The sequence below is a fragment of the Gallinula chloropus genome (assembly GCF_964237585.1).
Source record: "Gallinula chloropus genome assembly, chromosome: 13".
NCBI lineage: Eukaryota > Metazoa > Chordata > Aves > Gruiformes > Rallidae > Gallinula > Gallinula chloropus.
Window position 1 is genome coordinate 3174905 of NC_140098.1, and position 19765 is coordinate 3194669.

Consider the following 19765-nt stretch of genomic DNA (forward strand, 5'->3'; position numbering starts at 1 on the left):
CGTTTTCCGATCAGGCGGCGCTCGGGCACCCCCGGCAGCGCTCCCCGCCCTGGGCGGTGCCTTCCGCGGCGGGTGTGGCCGCCGCCGGCAGCGCCCCCTGCTGCCCCCGCCCGAGACGCTGGACGCTACGCCCAGCGCAGCGCGCCCGGCCCGACAGCTGCAGCGCGGCGCGCGGTGCCTTGCGCGCGGCGGGGCCGGGGCGCTGCCGGGCGGAGCTGGGTCTGGCGGCGCGGCCCCGGCTCGGCCCGCAGCTTCGAGAAGTCTTGGAAACACTTGTTCCTGTGCGATCGGTCAGTTCGGCCTCGCCCAGTTGTTCTTAGGCGAGTAGAGTTTGATGGTGGCTGTTACGCGTGGCCTTAAAAGCTTTGTATGCAATAGAACAAGATGATGGAGAGTGTAGAGTCAGCCCAAAGGAGAAACGAAGGGTAACTGAGTTGCTCGAATTCACACCAGGGGTTTCTGCTCGCTTCTAGCCCTGGCTCTGCCCTGCAGGAGCACACCAGAATGGTGCCACCATGTCTTGAGCAGCAACTCGCATTGCGAGTAGTTAGAGCACCAGAAGAGGCTGCCAGACTTTCACTGGCAAAGGAAGATTCCCAGACCCTGACAAGGCACTGAGCAACTTGACCAACTTGGACCTCAAGAGGTCCTTTCCAGCCCAAGTTACACCTAAGATTAGGTAAACTGTCACTACTGTGACATTCTGATATCACGTCAAGTAAAGATCTATGCCTTACAAATTCTCTGCCTTGGAAATATGTTTAGGCCGGTATAATATGGAATACTGACACACCAGCTGGTCCCAACCAATTTTTGACCCCTTGGAAAAATGCAAAGTGTGTACCAGACAACAGCTCCCCGTTGTCATCCTGGCCCTCGGTAGCTCTTTTGGCTCAGACTCTGCAAATACAGAAGCCAACATTGAACTACACTGCTTTGAACATCAATGCCAGAAGATTTTAATAGTTAAAAAGTTAAATTGCAACAGCTGAAAATACTAGAGAACCTATTTGTTATACCATTGGCATCCTCTTTACTGAAAGCTCTCATGTTTTTGTCATTGTGCCTGTTTTTAAGCATTTAAGCTACATCATAGTGAAAACCTAGTGCTAATAAGATAACTACACTTTTTCCATAATAAATTAACCATCAAGCATTCCTTTCTCAGAAGAGATAAATACAAATTAAATTCTAAGGTTATCACTGAAAAAAACAAGTTACTAAGGCTTTCAACTAAAGCTTTCTCTAAAAATTGTGTAATTAGCAGAAATAGTGGTTCTACTTGCTTACTGGAATAATACACCAAAACATGTTCAACTCTAAAGAGAAGCCAAGTTTGAACAGTACCTGTGTTCAACATGGTTTCACACCAAAGTATTTCATGTAGGTCCAGGACTGTTTTCTCTGTCATTGATGCCAGTCAAGAAACACAGTGATGCACCTGAACCACAGGCTAAGTTTTCTCCCCAGAAGTTCTGACATTTCCACAAGCTTTCTGTTTCAATTTACTTCCTGTACCAACGTAAGATTTGCCTACATGCAGCAGCGTTCAACCATACATTTGGTGGTTTCTGTCATAGATACGTTTTTCTGCCCATACAGCACAATAAATACATGAAAAAACCTGCCTTAAACATTTCACTGATTGAGAGGAAGTGTCCAGCATTAACATTTCTCATTCTCAGACATAAAATAGTAATTCTAGCAATATAGCCTTTTCTGACAAATGGTACATAAAGCAAAGCCTAAGATGCAAACAGAAAGCCAAACCAAATGTTACATAAATCATGCTCAAGGTTAAATGAAGTTAAAGACAACCCTGTAAATTTTACTGATTCTTGGCTATGTTAGCTTTATTTAAAAAAACCCCAAACTATCAAACTGCATGTAATCTAGATTTACAAAACATAGCTGTCAGTAAATGTTATCACTGAAACCCATGAGTCCAGGACAATCTAGATTCTCCAAATGCTCATACTGTTGTGACAATACCTCACTGTTAAAAATGCTGTTGTTCAACATTCCGCAACAAAATCCAAATACTCTTGAAAGATGTTATTGATCATCTTTGGTTTTTTCTTGCCTTGATAAAATAGAGATAAAAGAGAAAGTATCAAGACAAACAGTGGCACAAAACACTACACAATTTTAGCAAACACTTCTGCAGGAAAACCCTAGCCACTAACCACTCCCACTTGTACCCCGAGCACAGCAGCATCTACTCCCTCCAAGGAGCATCTCTGTGTAAGGAGCATAACAGTTAAACCAGTGAAAACTGCCAGAGAGGTTGTCACAAACCATCATGGGGAAGGAGCCTGAACAGAGAAAACACCAAGTTCCTAATAAGTGTCGGGATTGATTTAGAGTCCACACCAACTGAAATGTTAACCCTTTCTGTATCCTGTCAGGTGGCAGCACTGGCAGGTTCAAAGGGTCTCTAATACTTACCCGGTTTGGTTCTGTCTCTCTGAGCACAAGCCCTGATTAAATGACATTGGAGACCACTGCAGTGCTTAGAGTGCACAGCACTGAACTGACACAAAGCACAATCTGCATGTTCTGAAGGCTTTTTTTTTTTTTTTGCAAGCCAGTACAGAGGCAAAAGCTGATAACTGAGCTGATAACAGAATATAAGAACAGTAGAAAATAAAATGATGATTACTTGCAGCTGTAACCGGTAGTATTTCTTGGAGAGATCTACACCTGTCCGTCCTTTCTGAAATGGATAAGACCACAAAATTAAATTCCAGTGGTTACCCATTTTTTTTACTCCACTCAAAAGGTAGTTAACTTCTTCAGCTGTGAAATCCTTTCGGATCCTTCTTCTCTTGTTTAAAGTTCTTGTGTTCATGTCCAGGGAACATCTTTCATTATTCTGCAAGTATTTATTTTGGTATAATTAAAAATTTTGTAAATTCACATACTATTTCACATTTGGAAGTCATGCATTACTACTGACAACACAATCTGAGGTTGTACTAAAGAAGTTACTTCTTTGAGAAGATAACAATGGTTCTTAAAGATTCCTTCACTGTCGCTCACTTACTTTCTTTGCACAGCCCTTACCTTAATTTTTCTGCCTACCCACTTTATACCTTTAGTTTGTTTATTCCTTTAGGAATTCCTTTCTGTTATTTCTATATTATACAAATTTTCACAAGTGCAAGAGAAAGTGTACCTCCACATCAATTGTTCAGAAAGGACTGTCAGTTGAAAAATGCTTAACTCATTTCAGGGATAAATTAGTTCAACTAGAGTAGGATCAACAGAGTAATATCTTTTTGGTAAGAGTCACTTTGCTACTAGGCTCTTGTTAAAAGTGACTTTAAAAGAAATGATGCAATTCATAGTGATTTGGACATTGATAAATATGCAAGCGTGAGATTAGGGTTTGTGTAACTAACCTCATCTGTGTCAAGTGAGTGTATGCATTTTTCTTTTAAGCACTGAGGTTGCTGGTTGCACATTTCTTCAAGTCTTTGTTTCTTCAAGTTCACATTTTGTTTTTTCTGGAAAGCTATAAAATCATAAACCAATTAAGAAGCAGCCTTGCTCAACTGAAATCTACTATAAAACTCAATATACTGTTGTCAAGGAACATTTTTTTCTAACGAGCTTGAATATGTAAATGTCATTTTATTGGTAATATCTCCTTTTCATCAGATCTTTTTCTCATCATTTACACCAGCATATGATGACTATTTGTGCATTGGGAGCAACTAGCAAATAAGGTGAATTAACTCAAACATCAGTACTACTATGATTAAAGGTACAAGAACATCTCTCCCTAAATTCTTACCCATTTCTCTGTAAAAGCAAGCACAGGTGCTTTTCTCAATGCAAAACTTGATCTCTCCATTATCCTTATTACAGAATTAATTTTCTGGTTATACTCACACTTTGCATACGTAGGTATCAAGTTATAGTCATCAGTCAACCTAGTATTTGTATTATGTTCATCTCTATTTAAAATATTAGATTTGCTTTTTCTAAATGGAGTCAGAAGAATACCTTGAAAAAACAAAAAAAAATGACAATATTATGTATTTTTCATTTAAAAAAACACCAAGTAAACTTTTAGGAATGAAAATTTAAGGGAGAAAACCATCTTTTGAGCCATGCTTCTATCTGGTCTTGGAAGAAAGACTGGAAAATTCAGGTTACTTCAGAAAGTGTTCACTTGCTGAAAGGTAATATATCAGCGCAACGGGATCTTGATACGAAATAAAGTTTTGGGGTTTGTTGTTGGTTTGATTTATTTCTAAAAAGAGACCTCTGTGTCTATCATAGTCAAATTAATTAATTTCTGAATGTGAAGGAGAAAAAAATAAAAGAAAACCCCCAATCTAGTAGCTTTTGTCAGAAATTAATAAAATAATGATGTAAACGAGGTTTTTGGAAATAGGAGACTGAAAATGCAATTCCTGATAGGTGGGTTGACTTTCCAAAAAGGAATGTTTTTTAAAGTAATATTGTGCTTTAGAATATAAATACTGATTTAGAGAGATGCTTCAGCCTACTTTAAAACTTCTGGTCATCATTCATAAGAAACAGTAGTGGTTACTAGTTGATGAATGTAGCAGTGTATGACTGTATTTGGAGCCCTGTGGGATGTATCCACTAACATCACATTTTGAAGAAAATTCCTTATGAATTATAAAATACATATATTTGCAGTGTAAGTAAAAAAATACAACCATTAAACTTTTTTGCTATATTACAGAATAAAATACTTCAGAAGATATCTACTCTGCTATTTACAAATGGACAAGTGTTCTGTGTTACAATGCAGCTGATGGTGCTGTCAACGGCGGGTTCCTAAACTGCACTGCAGAAACTGATGGAACTTAAGCTTCACTTTTCCATCTCTACCTGGTTAATAACATCTTACTCAACCTGTTGTAATACAGGACAGGTAAATAAATCTCCTCTACTTAATGTTCTGATAGGTTATTCTCAGCTAGTGACTCTAATATTGCTGAGTCCAGGAACAGGCAAGCACGCTGTGTTGTGATCCTAACTATACCTCTCCACTTGAAACATCAATTCCACAAAACTGAGAAAATAGCAGATGGCATGAAAGTACCCCTGGCAGGATTCTAAGCAGGATCTACAAAGCAAGTGCCAGATATCATCACTGTGAACTAATATGCCAACAAAATTTCATTATTACAGGATATACATTTTTTATACAGATGTTTCACAGAAAAAACACTTAACTGCCATGGAAAGCTGTGCATAAGGGAAGCCCAGTGAAAGAATTACTTAAACAGTAAGGCCTTTTGCATTAAGTTCCAAACCAATCCTTACTTTGGAAACTATCCTTTTTGATCCCAGAAGTTGATTTTTCTGTATGCAGCCTTCCTTTCTTCACTGGGGTTAGCAGTATTTCTGGAAAATACAGGATGGACACCAGTACTTATGTCAGTTATTACTAATTTTTATTTTTCAAAATGCTTCCCTTAAACCAGAGAAATATAGGATGCACTTTTAATTCATTAAGAATTAGGAGTCTCTAACATCCTTAAGTATGCAACACCAGAACAAAGTGACATTGTTACCATAGAATCATAGAATGGCCTGGGTTGGAAGGGATCCCAAGGATCATAGAGTTCCAACCCCCCCTGCCACAGGCAGGGCCACCAACCTCCAGGCCTGGATCTACACAAGGCTGCCCAGGGCCCCATCCAACCTGGCCTTGAACACCCCCAGGGATGGGGCATCCACCACTTCTCTGGGCAGCCTGTTCCAGCACCTCACCACTCTCTCTGTAAAGAACTTCTCCCTAATATCTTTATCTTATGATGTCATATATCCATTCGCAATTATTTCAACTTAATATATTCCCTTCTATTAGCACTTGACCAACCATGGCAAACAGAACAGCCTTATCAAAGCCTGTAGTGAGGATTTATCACTACTGACAAGAAATACACAAGATCCTCAAAGCACAAGTGGCTATTTGTCATCAGACATAGTACAAATCGCTGGTATAACAAATTAAATGAGTGACTTTACAAGAGCAGGACAATCAGAATCAGACCAAAAAAGTTCAGAATTTTAAATGCAATTTAAAACTGTAAGTTGCAACTACTAAAAAAAATTCAAATAATTATAATTACTCTCAATAGGAGTTGTGTATTTACTGTTGTTACAAGCAGCCCATTTGCGAAGTTCCTTTTTATATCTTTCTTCAGCCTCCAGAATGACTTTGTGGTGCTCACACTGGTATGGACAACTCTGCAACATCTTAGTAAAAGTTATACTATTGAAAGACAGTCCTCCTGCTGTACAACCTGGAAAAAAGAACAGGATATTGTAGAAACAGCAAACACAAATGCTACAGAAGCCATCATGAACTCCAGTGTTTGATTTTGCACACTATGATCTACAATTTCACCCCCAGCGTTTCATATACACATCTCAAAAGAGGCTACACTGTTAGGAATCTTCTTGAACAGACTCATTCCTTTTGTATTGCTCTCTAAAAAACAAAACAAAAACTCAAAGCCAAACAACAACAAACAACCCCCACAACGCAAAGTATTTTCTAGTTGACCTGTGGGACCAACTTATACTGCACTTGTACTAAATGAGGCACAGATACTCTACAGAAGTAAAAATATAAGTGGGATGGAAAGAAAGAGACCTCAGTTCCTTTTGCACATTTATCCAGGACCCAAAATATAACTTAAGTCTTTCCTATGCTTTGAAAGGTTTTCTGTGTTGTAACAGTTAAATCTGTATTAAACCTGAATAAATAAGAAGTCTAGCTTGGGTATGAATTTCCTTAAAGGAAGCCTTCCTGCTTCTGAGGACATCCCCAGGGTAATTTATGGTTTACTCTGGGGTGTTATCACAGTTCCTTGTCAGCTGAAGAAATTCTGCACTTTGAGGAGCTGTAAGGGCACTGATACATATCTGCAATATTGTAGCCCAAGATAAAACAGTGCTAAAGCTTGGGTTGAAGTTAGCTTGACAACTTGAGTTCATAAGTCTAAATGATTTTTTTTTCTTTTGGTGGAAGTTTTGGGGGTTGGTTTGTTTGTTTAATAAAAAGAGACACAGGCTTCATTACAAAATCTACATACAAACCCTGACTCTCAGCAGCATTCTTATAACCTACTGACAGACCATACCCATAACATAGATGGGGTAACTGAGGGCTGCAATCATGGATTCCTATATTACTGACTGCCTGTATTTCATAGCAGTAAGGCAGAGAAAACAGAAGGGCTGCAAAATAGTAGGGCAGGGCTAAATGTTTTTCCTCCCTGTTTCCAGAGCTTTCTCTGATTTCTATGTAGGAAAACATCTGCTCTTACATATTCTTGTAGGTAGTGTGTCATCTTTTAAGTTGTTGTATATTCTGTTAGTAAAACCATATTAATAAAAGATATTTAGACCAAAATATGTAAGCTTCATTTCAATATTTATGCCTTATTTTAGGAGTAGAAAAGGAAGCAGTTAAGAATCACATAATAGGTAGTCCAATAAATGTTTAAAATTCTTGCAATGCCTGTTCACTGCATTGCTGATTCCTCAAGGCTTCTTTGAAGGACCCAGGAAAGAAAGACCTAAGATAATATTTACCCAAACACCTTAAATTTGCTGCTTTAGGGGATACAGATGTAGTCAAAGTAGGTTTTTCTTTCCTCGCTCTCTCTGAGTAGAATGAGTGTTGATCTAAATTAGAAAGGAAAAAAAAAAAAGACTTCAGAAAACGCAACACATCTTTTGCCCTGGCAATCCTGCATCAGCATACCTATATTCCAGTATACCTATATAGGTGTACATTATTAAAGTTGAAATTTCATAGTAGCAGAAAATCCAAATGAAATTCCTGAAGTGGGTTGTATTTACATTTTTCTCAATCCAGAATAATTACATTTAGCTTAGTGCTTTTTCTTCACTCTCCCAAAGCACAATACTTCAACACAGCAAAATAACCCTGTAAACTTACATTCCTAACTACACCCTATAAACACTATTTCTATTTGGAATCAGGTGCTGAAAAACATGATGTAATGGAATAATACTTATTCTCCATTTAAATAGGCATAACCTGGAGACCAGCTTGGTCACCAGTAAAGCTACCATTCTGGCAAATACTAATCTAACAAATAAATATAAATGTTATAAATTAACAGGAAACTAAATTATGACTAAAGATTTGATACAGTTGCCAATTCTGCAATAAATATATCAGGCCAAGAAGATGAATACAAATCTGAAAAACATTTATCTTAAACACACCTTCAGCATGTAGGAATAGCTTCAGGCAAAGCTCACTCTCTCAGGTAGGTTCTATCCCCAATCTTACAGGTGCAGAACAAATGCAGCATCCTTATGCATTTTCTGTTAATGGCCTGAATTGTTCTGTACAGATTGCACTCAGAGTAAACTTACAATATTTATCTGTGATACATGAATTTGAATAACTAAAATAAATTTTGAAAAGCTAAAATATTTATTAGGGGCAGAATAAATATTCTCCAGGTAAAATTCTATGTAATGTAAAAAAACCCAAAAAACCAACACATGCAAACAGTTAAAGTATATTATGTATAATGTCCTCTGTCATCTAATTATGTATAATTTCTGATTTTAAAATAGCATAAAAGTACACAAGCCTAATTAAAATTTCATTAGAGCAAAAATTATCTAAGAAAGAAATATGTTTAGATATTTGTACCTGATGTGCATATCTGTTTCTTATTTTTAACAATCTCTGCTGGTTGTTTAAGTAAGTGTTCACTGGCAAGACCAAAACATGAACAAATTAATAAAAATCAAGCTTCACAACATACGTTTACCTGCAAATTAATACACACATTCCAAAGGCAAAACAAAACCCACATTCAATATGTAAAACTAAAGAAAAATAATTTCTCATTATCCCAAGTTACTGAGCATGTAGAATGTAGGGTCAGAAATCTGTTTACCAGACACCTGTGATGGGCATTCCTTCCAGTGATGTTCAGCATGTCTGCTCCAGCATTTGGAATGGGGTGCTGGTTTCCAGAGTCATTTGCAATTCCTGTTCACCTAAGGATTACTTGGTGCATATGAAACTTCCACACAGACTTCAGAATACTGTAGCCTTTACAAGATGTCGCAATTTCACTAAAAGGTAATTGATTTTCTTCTGTGCAATCAACATACTCCTGTGCTATGGTGATCATGCATTTTCTTGTGTCACTGGCTACCTTGGAATGCTGCTGGAGCAAGGATTCTCATCCATGGTTATGCTCGAGTAGCTTTTGTTTGTACACAGATACATATAGCAAGGAGAGCACTTTTTAAAATGTGATTTCTTTTAATTGATTTCAAATAAAGAAGCTGTGTGAAATTATGTCAATCAGTAGAAATGCAAATTTTACTTGAAGGAACCATGGAAAATATTCTGTGCTCTTGATCCTGACTTACAATGTAATGCATGCAAGGAAACCACACAGAAGCATAACCCAGCCAACCACATCAAAAAGCACAATAAAACATGGAATTCAAATGAAAAAGTTTAGTTCATGCTCTCACTGTGTCTCTAGAGGGATATTCCAGATATAAATTCAAGACAATGGAATCTGTACTTATCCTTCCAAGTTGCCTATAATTAATTCTTTTATCAAGAGGCAAGATAATCATAAGCAGCAAAAGAAAGAGGAAAACAAGCATTTGTATGAGTGGGACGAGAGGAGAACAGTGACTGACTAGAAAAGGCTGTGCCTTTTTCTTCCTATGCAGGGAAGCAATTGAACATGAGGGGAGGAAAGTGAAGGGGGATGACCAGGAGCTTTTTCCTCTAGTTGGTAGGCACTCCAATTTTTTGCAGAACAGTTTTGTAACTGCTGTTTTCCTAGTAAGTAAATATTACAGACATCTTTGACATTTCATCCAAACCTATGGGTCAAATCTTGACCTACTGAATCAGTGAGAATTTTGAGGCAAAAACTGTGGATGCTTTTTAATCACAATGTTGAAGGCATTAGAACATGGCTTGTAACAGGCTCTCCATACAACCCATCAGAAGCCTGTCATTCAGAGAACAAGATCAGAAACTTCTATTATTATGACATCTGTAATCTTTGATCTGTGATGTCAAAAACACTTCCTCAGAATACTCACTAGTAAGCCACCAAAAGGCTGTATCTTTTCACTAGGAGAAAAAAACATCGTAATTTAAAAGGCTGAGTTTCTGTTTGGAAATTACTGAAGCAAAGGAACTGTACATTGCTCTGGTATAAGATACTTACCTTACTTGAAGATTAGACTGATTTTTTACACAAGCAGTTTTTCCTTTTATACTCTGACTTTGAAGTGCACTGCTTGCTTGCATTTTGTTAACTGAACATGGAATATTAGTCCAGTAATTTTGTCTGGTAGAAGCATTTACTGGATCCATAGTTTTCACTATTTCATTTTTCAGTAGAGAATTTACAGATCGAGCAAGAACCTGATCATCCAACTTAGAGGTCAACTGTGGACAATGTACTTTTTTATGTATTCTTTCTATATAATTTTTTGGATCAGCAGGATTCACTTCATGGTATTTTGATGCTTCAATATTGGCTTCTGAAAATCTGTCTACAGATAATCTTCCTCGCACTTCTTCCTGCATTGAAAAATACTGGTTAGCAACTATATGAGCTTTTTAAAATATTAAATAAATGTAGTAACAAGATTAACTAGGAAAGACCAGTCTAACTCTAAAGGTAAAGCAAATCCAGAGAAGCTTCAAAAACCCTTGACTGAGTTGAGAGCCAGCAAGACAGCAATGCTGCTGAAGGTGTTAAAGGAATAGTTACTAAATGATAGTTCAGGTTGAAGCTATGGATTTGCTACTAATACAAGTCACATCTAGAAATGAAAAGAATTAACTTAAGAGCCAGCTAAATAGAAACTTGCTATTCCACACCCAGAGATACAAAGTAGTTACAGAGCACAAGGAAAACATGAAATAACTTTATTTCAGTTTATGCTCATATTTCTCCATTATCATCAATCCCACACAGCTGCACAATCACAGGCATTTTGTGTATGCAAACACTAAAATTATAGGCTCAAATGATAGGCAATTAAAAAAAAAATCCAACTCTTATTTCTCCAATTTAACTGATCTAAATCTTGTAGAAAATCTGGCTTTATAATAAACTAAAATATTCTCATAAAAAAGACAGATGCCTGCATTCTGATTGCCCCACATAGTTCTGATTTTGTATGATATACAGTAATGGTAAAAACAGCACATTGTAGTTTCACATGCAATCAATGTTTTCTAGCTCACACTGAAATTACTTTAAGAGTTTACTTTCTATTTCTCGCCTAAACTCTGGAAAAATTTACTTATTTTTACCCCACTTTGGTAAATAGGCCAACCTCATTGTGTTCTTTTTCAATCAAGTTTATTCTGTATAAAATTTCTTTTGCTTTCTTCCAGTAGTCTTGGAGACTTCTTTTTCTGACTGGCACATCCATCGCTTCTGCATCGTTCTTGTTTAATGAATTATCATGTATTTTCAGGGACAATTGTTTAGCTTTGTAAAATATAAAATTATATTAATATTCCAAATTTTATCAATAAACACCTTAAGTAAAATGAACACCTTAAGTATTTATTATGTTTTAGTCACCATCACAGTAATTTAATGCAAAATATAGCCTCTTAATAGCAATTTTTATATAGTTGTTAAGCATACACATAAATGTTAATATACTTCAAATACAGACTGCAGTTACAAGAGGCCAGCTTGCAATTACAGTTACTATAATCTGTTTACACAGTGATGCTGTGCTCTGAAGTAACTACTTTTATCATGGACATCATCCTAACTCCGTAAGTCCCTTACCCATATGGGGCTCTGTTTTGTTTTTTTTTTTAAAAAAACCACTCCACATTAATGGGCACACTATGCCTCCTCAGTCTTTAAACAAAAGTCACAGTTATGTTTTCAATTAAAAAAAAAAAATGGAGAGACATGCTTTTTACTAATTATCAATTGCATAATACCTTGCATGTTTTAAGATTAAAGGACAAGGTGACTTTCTCTTTCATTGGTAGTATTATACAGTTAATTTAAAAAAATCAAACCAAACCAAGGATACTTTAAAATACACCTTACTTTAAAAATAAAGATCAAGGTATTTTAATATTGCAAAATAATTGCAGTCATGGTGATTTCAGGCTTGATTATCTACTGGTTTAGTCTCTATATCCAATGGTGCATCCCCAGGAAGGGAGTGCCAATTGCACATTAACTGGCAATGTAAATGTGCTGCACATGATCCACAGATGGGAAGGCTTTTAAGAACTGGGGCTATATATATAGGTTTCACAGACACATTATTGCAACATGGTTGGAATTTTTTACTTTTTTTTCCTGCATAAATGCCATGATCAGTCCATGGTGGCAAATGGGCAATTTCTGTGCAGAAAACGATCATCCCTTGGAGTACACAGAAGTACAAAGCTGCTACAGTTAAAAGAATTTAAAAAGTCAACAGAAATTAAAGATTAAAATAATCCTTGTGATTTTTAAAGTGGTAACAGTAAGCTTACTCATTTGTTTGCAGTTTTGCAGCACAAAAGTAGCAGCTTTGTTTAGTTCCTCATCCTGAGATTCGGTTAATACCTGAATCATAAGTGGAAGACCATTGTTCTGAAGCAGTTCACACTGGTTTTCTTCTAAAATAGGACATTGTAAAGGAAAATAGATTGGTTTCAACCTCATAGACAATTAATCATACAGTAATTTTAGAAACTAATACTAGTAACTTTCAGGGAAATTCTGAAAAAGAGATTTTCACAATGGATCCAAGCCTGCTGTAATTACCTACTACTCAATTTGCAGCAGAAAGGCTCTAGATCACACAAGATGATCTGAACATAGATCAAAGTTCTTGTACAAAAACTGAAAGAGAACTGTGACAAATTGTAGGACAGAGATCCAAACTCATTTAATTGTCACCTAAAATATTTGAATTATGGCTTCTGTATTTCTTTTCCTCTGGTATATACTCTGAAAGTATATATGCTACATTTATGTAAGGCTTGAGATGCAGAAATATCAAAGCTTGATGTTTATAATCGACAAAACTCTAGTAAAATTAGTAATTCAATCTGTTCCTCTTCGTTAACTGTGTAATTAGCTAAAATTTTTAATTGTGTTCTCATTTGCAGTATGTACTTGTAAGACTGACATCTTTCTAAAAATATTTATTTGTTGGTTTTTATCAAGTTTATGATAAAGCAAATCAACAGAAGATGAAATACGATTATTTTTGTCAGTGATGGCGTTTTAAGAGAAACTTCTATTCTGCTGGTTTTATTATATTTCTATTTGAAAGACATTTTCCATTAGGCTTTGTTTTGATTGCTTCTTTGTAAAAAAATATCTTTTTAAATATCAGATTTATGAACTACTGAACTAGATATTGAAATTTAAATGCTAATCAATCAGACCTTTTAAAATTAGTCCCTTTTTCTTGCCTTTCTAAACATACATGAGAAAAAGCAGTAGTATAAGCAAACAACAATCAGTACCCTCACAACTTCCCATTCTGTTTGCTTGTACTACCATAAAACATCAACTTAAGTGTTATCTTTTTACCAGATGTGCTTGGGAGAGCCCTGAGGAGCCTTGCAAAAACACTTCAGGGTTATCGGCTGCTTATATTACTTCAAAAACAATACTGCTAAATTGCCTTTTAAAAAAAATAATAGCTATGCAAACAATGGACAGAAGCTGTATGTATTAAGGGCCATTCAAGTAGAGCTCAGACATGTTTGGTATGTATGAATGTACTGTAGTAGTTTCCAGCTCTGGATGAATTTTACCATGTGGTACCTAAACCCAGCTCTGATTTTTTGCAAGTAATAGTCTACTTTTTTCTAAGATCATGAAGATACTATCTGTTGACAGGTTTTAAAATTTAAAGAAGGAACATTATAGAAGACATTTATTATTACATTATTTAATACAACTATCCCTCATATTCCAGTCTTGATGAAATGACATTGCTGAAGCAGTTAGTGCATGAGAATGTGGTAGAAACTGAAAGAAAAACAAAAGATCTTACCGCAAACTTCAGTGCAGTGTCCAATTGCTAGAATAATACTAATTTTTTCTCCTATATCCAGAGTGTCATTGGACAGCAGCTTCAGTAGCTGTGACACAGTGTGATACTTTGTCAAGACAACACCCATGGTAGCTATTATGTTAAAAATAATTTGAAGAATAAGTCAGTAGATGTATGATGCCTGTATGCTTACTAAGCATAAACCACCATTTTTCAAGGGAGGTCTACAGCCCTCAAAGTCTTAGGCATGCATAGTCCTTCTATTCTGTAAAATTACCATATTTCACACACACACCCCGCTCCCCTGCCCCCTCACCCCCTGCCACAGCAACTCTGCCCATGCCACTCTCCCCATGTCCAACACCACCCTTTTCCCCAGACTGTGCTGTACAGGGATGTGGCCACAGATCTGATAATCAAGGGCTTTGCAACGTACACACTTTATAGACCTCTGCCAAATTTCTCCACATCCTTTACTGTTCAAGAATACAGAAAGAAAGTGCAGAATAAGGTTTGATACATAGTCTATCTGCCACTAAAAGAGCCAGGAATGTTTCTGGTAGAGGCCAACCCCTTTGTGGAACTAGGAACACCACTGCTAGTACGTACATGCTGAAACCTAATCCTGTCACATACCAATCTCTTTGAAACTTGGCTCCAAAATAGTGCAGGTGTGTAATTTTAAACTTTTTTTAACTTTCAGAGCAGTGGCAGAAGTGTAAAGTATAATAATTGTGGCTAACAGCAGATTCATCAGGCTCATGGGTTTCTTGAAATTTTCTTCTGAAATACACACCCATCTCAATAAGGATAGCACTGTCCAGGCAGTAAATCAGAGTAAAGATGTGTTATACAGTCATATCACAATGGCTCAGCTCCACACCTGAGTTAGTAAATCTTCCTAAAGCTTGCAAAGCTTATTAGCTGAGGTATAGGCCTACAGAAACACAGCTCTGACTCCAGGATCCAAGATGACTGCCATTCCCAGTTCTAAGCTTTACCTACACAAAACTGTCCCTAGTATTTTCAGTTTAGTTTAAATTTCATTATGCTTATTTTAGCAATGATGGGAATGTAACCCACCACAGATGAGCTAAGGTTTGAATTTTTTCAAAAATCTGCATTATCAACTGTGGTGTATATGGCATAATTGCCTTTTAGCATCCATATGGCTTCTCCACCAAAACCAGACTTGGAAAGTTGCATTTTAAGATTACCATATGTAAAAAACAGTAGCAATCTTTTCACTCACAGTCATTAGCAATGCAGGCGTCTAGAGTCTTTGTTACTACAACTGCAAGTTTTGTGCTTGAGTGACTCTCAGAGGAATCATGCATCAGCTTGATGAGAACTTTAGCTAATGTATCCAATCCTCCAACAGAAACAAAATATTTCTGCACATATGCTTAGTGAAAAGAAAGAAAAAATGGTCTTTAATACGGGTTGCAGATTGTTTTAGCATTTTAACAATTGGGCACATCACAAGTTTTCTGTTCATGTCTCAATCATTATGTTACTGCCCATAAAACAGAACTGAAGTTGGATATATATTCATCTCAAAAATGCAGTAATTATCTTATAAAATAGTTACACAGAAACCAGATGGCCCTAATACATGCATACAAACAGCAATCATTGTGCCTGTGTTCTACCTAAGTCATTGTTTTCAAACACGTAACAATGACTTGGAATTTGTAAAATACTTTAATCAAAACAGCTTCCAAACATTTTTTACTGACTTTACTGAAAGTAGTCAGTTTCTGGCTATTTGTGAACTTCAGCACAAGGCAGTGTAATTCAAGATGATGAAGTGCAGTTTTCAGAGTAAAAGTTGGAAGAACGGCAAATGAATTTGTAGAGACTGACAAATAGAAATCAAATGATCAACTGTCATATTAAATTTACTTTTATTAAAGAAAAACTGTTTAAAGCTTGAGGTGCACTTACAGTTACTTGCAACTGTGAGACCAACAAATGAACAAATAGGACGAATTATCTCAGGCTCTGTGCAATTTTCAAGCCACTCTTTGGCATATGGAAACACTGAAGAGCAAATGTTTTGATTATCTTCTGTAAAAGTAAAATCAACCTCAAATCAAAATGCAATATGAAATTCCAGTTTAATAGTAAAAATGAAAACAAGTTGTTATCAGTTCAAACATTTTCACAATGTCAACCATAACCCTTACCATTCTGAGGATTGTTCACACAGGCACAGAGAGTACTGCAGACTGAAGACCACAGCTGATAGCACTGATGAGTATTTTCATCTGACAGATTCCTGTCCGATGTGGAAAGAGTGGTTCTGTTAGGAACAATGCAAACAAATCCCAAGTAGTCAAGCAAGCTGAAGTCCCAAGTAGTCCATTATTTTTCTGTTTGAATTGCAACTGTGGCTTTACCTGAATAACTGTAGCAGAAGACTAATGCAGCCTGTATCTCTGACATAGGCTTGCCCACTTTCTACAAATGAACACATACAAGACTCCGAAGACACATTCAACTTGAGACAAAAATCTTAATGGCAATTTTATGTTATATATTTACATTCTATTTCAATTTCATAAGGATACATCCCCCCAAAAAAAACAAATACTAAATAACACTGACATTTTGACAAAAATGATATGTTTATTTCTATGTCTAATTTTTTTCTATACATCAACAGAAACTACTGGTTTTCTTTTTTTCTTAAACTGTAATTTCATTTTTAGAACTAAACCACTTCCTGCTACTTAAGAAAATCCCAGTGAGGAATGATCTACTTGCACAATTCAGGTTCAGTTACACATAACCATTCATTTTATATAAATTAACTTTACTAAAACATTACTTATTGAGTGTTCCAAATTTCTGTTCTGCAGACTGGCAAATATAAAAAATTGGTGTCATAGCACAGGAGAAAAACCCAACTTACTATTATTTGAAACGAGTACTAAGATGACATAAACAGATATTCTTTTCAAGTTCACACCAGAATCTTCATTAATTAAAAATAAAATGAGGTCTTCAAAGAATGAAGAAGTACATAAAGTTTGCTGACAATAAACTGAAACCAGAAAGTAAAAATCATTAAGTCCTAGAGCAAGCCATTCCTAACTCTAACTTATTTTTGTAATCTAGCAACTGGAGTCTCAGCTGCATCCAATATGTGGTTAGTGAAGACAAAATGGGACTATAAAGTAACTGAGTTAGTTCTAAACCAACCAGCTCCTAGGCAAACTTTGGAACATCTGGGGATGGACAGTGAAACAGTGGCACATTTACTGCCCCTCACTAATCTGATTTTAAAAATAATGGAGACAGAGCACAAACAGAAGTAATAACATGCTATCATAATTCACTTGGAAATACAAATAATATTACTTATTATTACCATTACTCTCAATTATAATTCCTAAAGTAAATAAAGCTGCTTCCTTTACTATGCAATGAACACTCGACTTGGCGAGGTCATTTATAAACATCAAACCACCAATTTCCCGAAAATATTCACTTGCTTCACCTGCAACAAAAAGAACAAAAATTAAAGTTTTGCTTTTGTTTCTCTGCAAAATTAAAACAGTCTAAGATTTTATAACTTCTCAGTTATCCTTCAGAAGCTTTTTGACAGAGACAGACAGCTTTTAACATATATTGTGAACATAAAGGGTTGTGTTGTTTCTAAGGAAAAACATTTCTTACTGTTTTGTTGACAAATTGAATAAATAGTGATCAATGCCTCTTTCTGAGACACAGGGCAGTCCATCTGGTATTTAAGGCATTCAAGCAGTAAGTTCAGATCTGTTTTTACATCTAAGAGTAAACAAAGAAAACTTCATTAAAACAATTATCTTTTCTGTAATAATAATCTATTTAGTATTACAATAAACCTGTCAAAAATGCAGCATTTATATGTATGTAAAAGTTATATCATCTGCATCCACCTATAAATAATAAACATTGTTAACCTAAAAACATACTACTTCATGGTTTGTTATTTGAGCATGACTTCCCCTACTGAAGCAACAGCCCCCTTTTAATATTTCTGGCCTTTACTTACTAGTAACTCTTGTAAATGTGATGTAAATTAATGCACCTTGCCATTGTGAGTTAAGTATTTAGAAACTGTATTTAAGGGAATAGCAGAGAACCATGAAAACATTCTGAGTGGAAGCACAATTGATAATGTACAGTGTGAATCAACAAAGCAAGGCTTCCTATGGGATACTTAAATCACGTATCAAATATTATTAATGATAATTATTTGCAATGGTACCAACAGATATTGTATATTTAAAATACTTGTAAGGATTGTAGTTTCTTAGAGAAGTTAAAATACAATTAAACTGTAGGTAAATGTTAGCAAAAAAATATTACTTTGTGGTGGCATTATTTACTATTTGAAAGTTTGTCATTAGATTTGCCCTTTAGCTATCCAGTACAGGAACCAAAAATTTGGCAACAAGGGAAAAGAACATTTCCCAATAGGTCCCATGACAGGCCTATCAGAGTCTACTAGAACTCTGTAAAATTGATGCAGATAGTAAGTGCCAAGTTGCATTCAGTATCTTACCACACTGGTTTTTCTGCACTTCTTGGTTTTCCATTTTGGTTGTATCTCCGTTCTTACGCTACAATAGCAAAGAAAAATTGCTTTCTGTTTAGACTGGCTATGCTCATAATGTTGTATGCAGTATAATTAAATATTGTTTTCTCAAAATCCACTCTTTCCTATTTTCTGTTTTTGCACTATCATCTGACACACACAGTTTAACATCATCCTGCCTGGCAAAAGACTTGCTTTGGAAATACAGCATTTTAGAGTAATACTGCTTTATAACTACTGTGTTATGCTTTGAAAATTATCATTTTGCAGAAATCAGGTGATTCCATGTTACCATTGTGATGAAGCAGACAGTGAAAATATACCTATCTCTGAAATTTATCACAGTAAACCTGCTACTAACCTGTAACTAGGAGGTTTTGCTGGTACTGATCAAAACCAGAGACAATAAGCATGAACTGAGATGTTATTTCTTAAACTAATAATTTATTTTAGTTTGACAAATAAACAATCACATGATGTAAACCAGAAAAACCCACAGTATTGATTCTACCTAACAAGCCTAATGTCTCAGCATCTGAGGGTTAGTTGAGCAGCATTCAGAATGAATTTCAAGTTTGGAAGTAGAAAGACAGTCCCTTAACCATGCCTCAAGTCCCAACCACAAATAAAGGCTGATGCAACCATCATAGTAACCTATTTCAAGCTCTCAAAACTGATGTAGCTCCAGGAAGAAACTTACTTAATAATGGATTAGTTATCCTTCTCAAAGTAGAGCAAAGTCTCTAAAAAATGCTGGTGTCATCTTAACGAGGACAGCCAGCCCTGCTTTCCTTTTAGAGTTACTGATTTCCCCCATATTCCTTTGCTCCTTCCATGAATTCAAAGGCTCCATATACATCCTTACAGTAGCATTGGTGAAGCATGTGTTTTGAAAGAGAATGTTTAAAAACTGTTCATTTTCTTTACCTTTCAGAAATGGTTATCTAAGTGCATTTTGTTTTCTTGCTGATCTAACCCTGCTACAAGGGTGGGAAGGCTGCAAGCATGCCTCACCTCTCTTCGCCCCAACTGATACCACCTTGCTAACTTATGAGAAAACAAAAGCTACCTGTATTCCTGAACAACACAAAGGCTGTAAAA

At 36.1% G+C, this 19765-nt stretch overlaps 1 protein-coding gene across 1 annotated transcript; it reads right to left on the minus strand.

Moving 5' to 3' along the window:
• Positions 1 to 10: 10 nt before the first annotated feature.
• TERB1 (telomere repeat binding bouquet formation protein 1) lies at positions 11 to 18665 on the minus strand (the record flags this gene model as incomplete). Its single annotated transcript, XM_084270043.1, is given in 23 exon segments — positions 11 to 315; positions 2180 to 2240; positions 2663 to 2875; positions 3405 to 3517; positions 3898 to 4011; positions 5311 to 5391; positions 6123 to 6296; positions 7594 to 7686; positions 8946 to 9011; positions 9014 to 9035; positions 9037 to 9040; positions 10254 to 10612; positions 11377 to 11534; positions 12557 to 12682; positions 14077 to 14208; positions 15329 to 15481; positions 16024 to 16146; positions 16266 to 16381; positions 16479 to 16539; positions 16994 to 17125; positions 17453 to 17581; positions 17761 to 17871; positions 18632 to 18665. Coding segments are annotated over 23 exon segments (2880 nt in total).
• Between the last annotated feature and the right edge of the window lie 1100 nt (positions 18666 to 19765).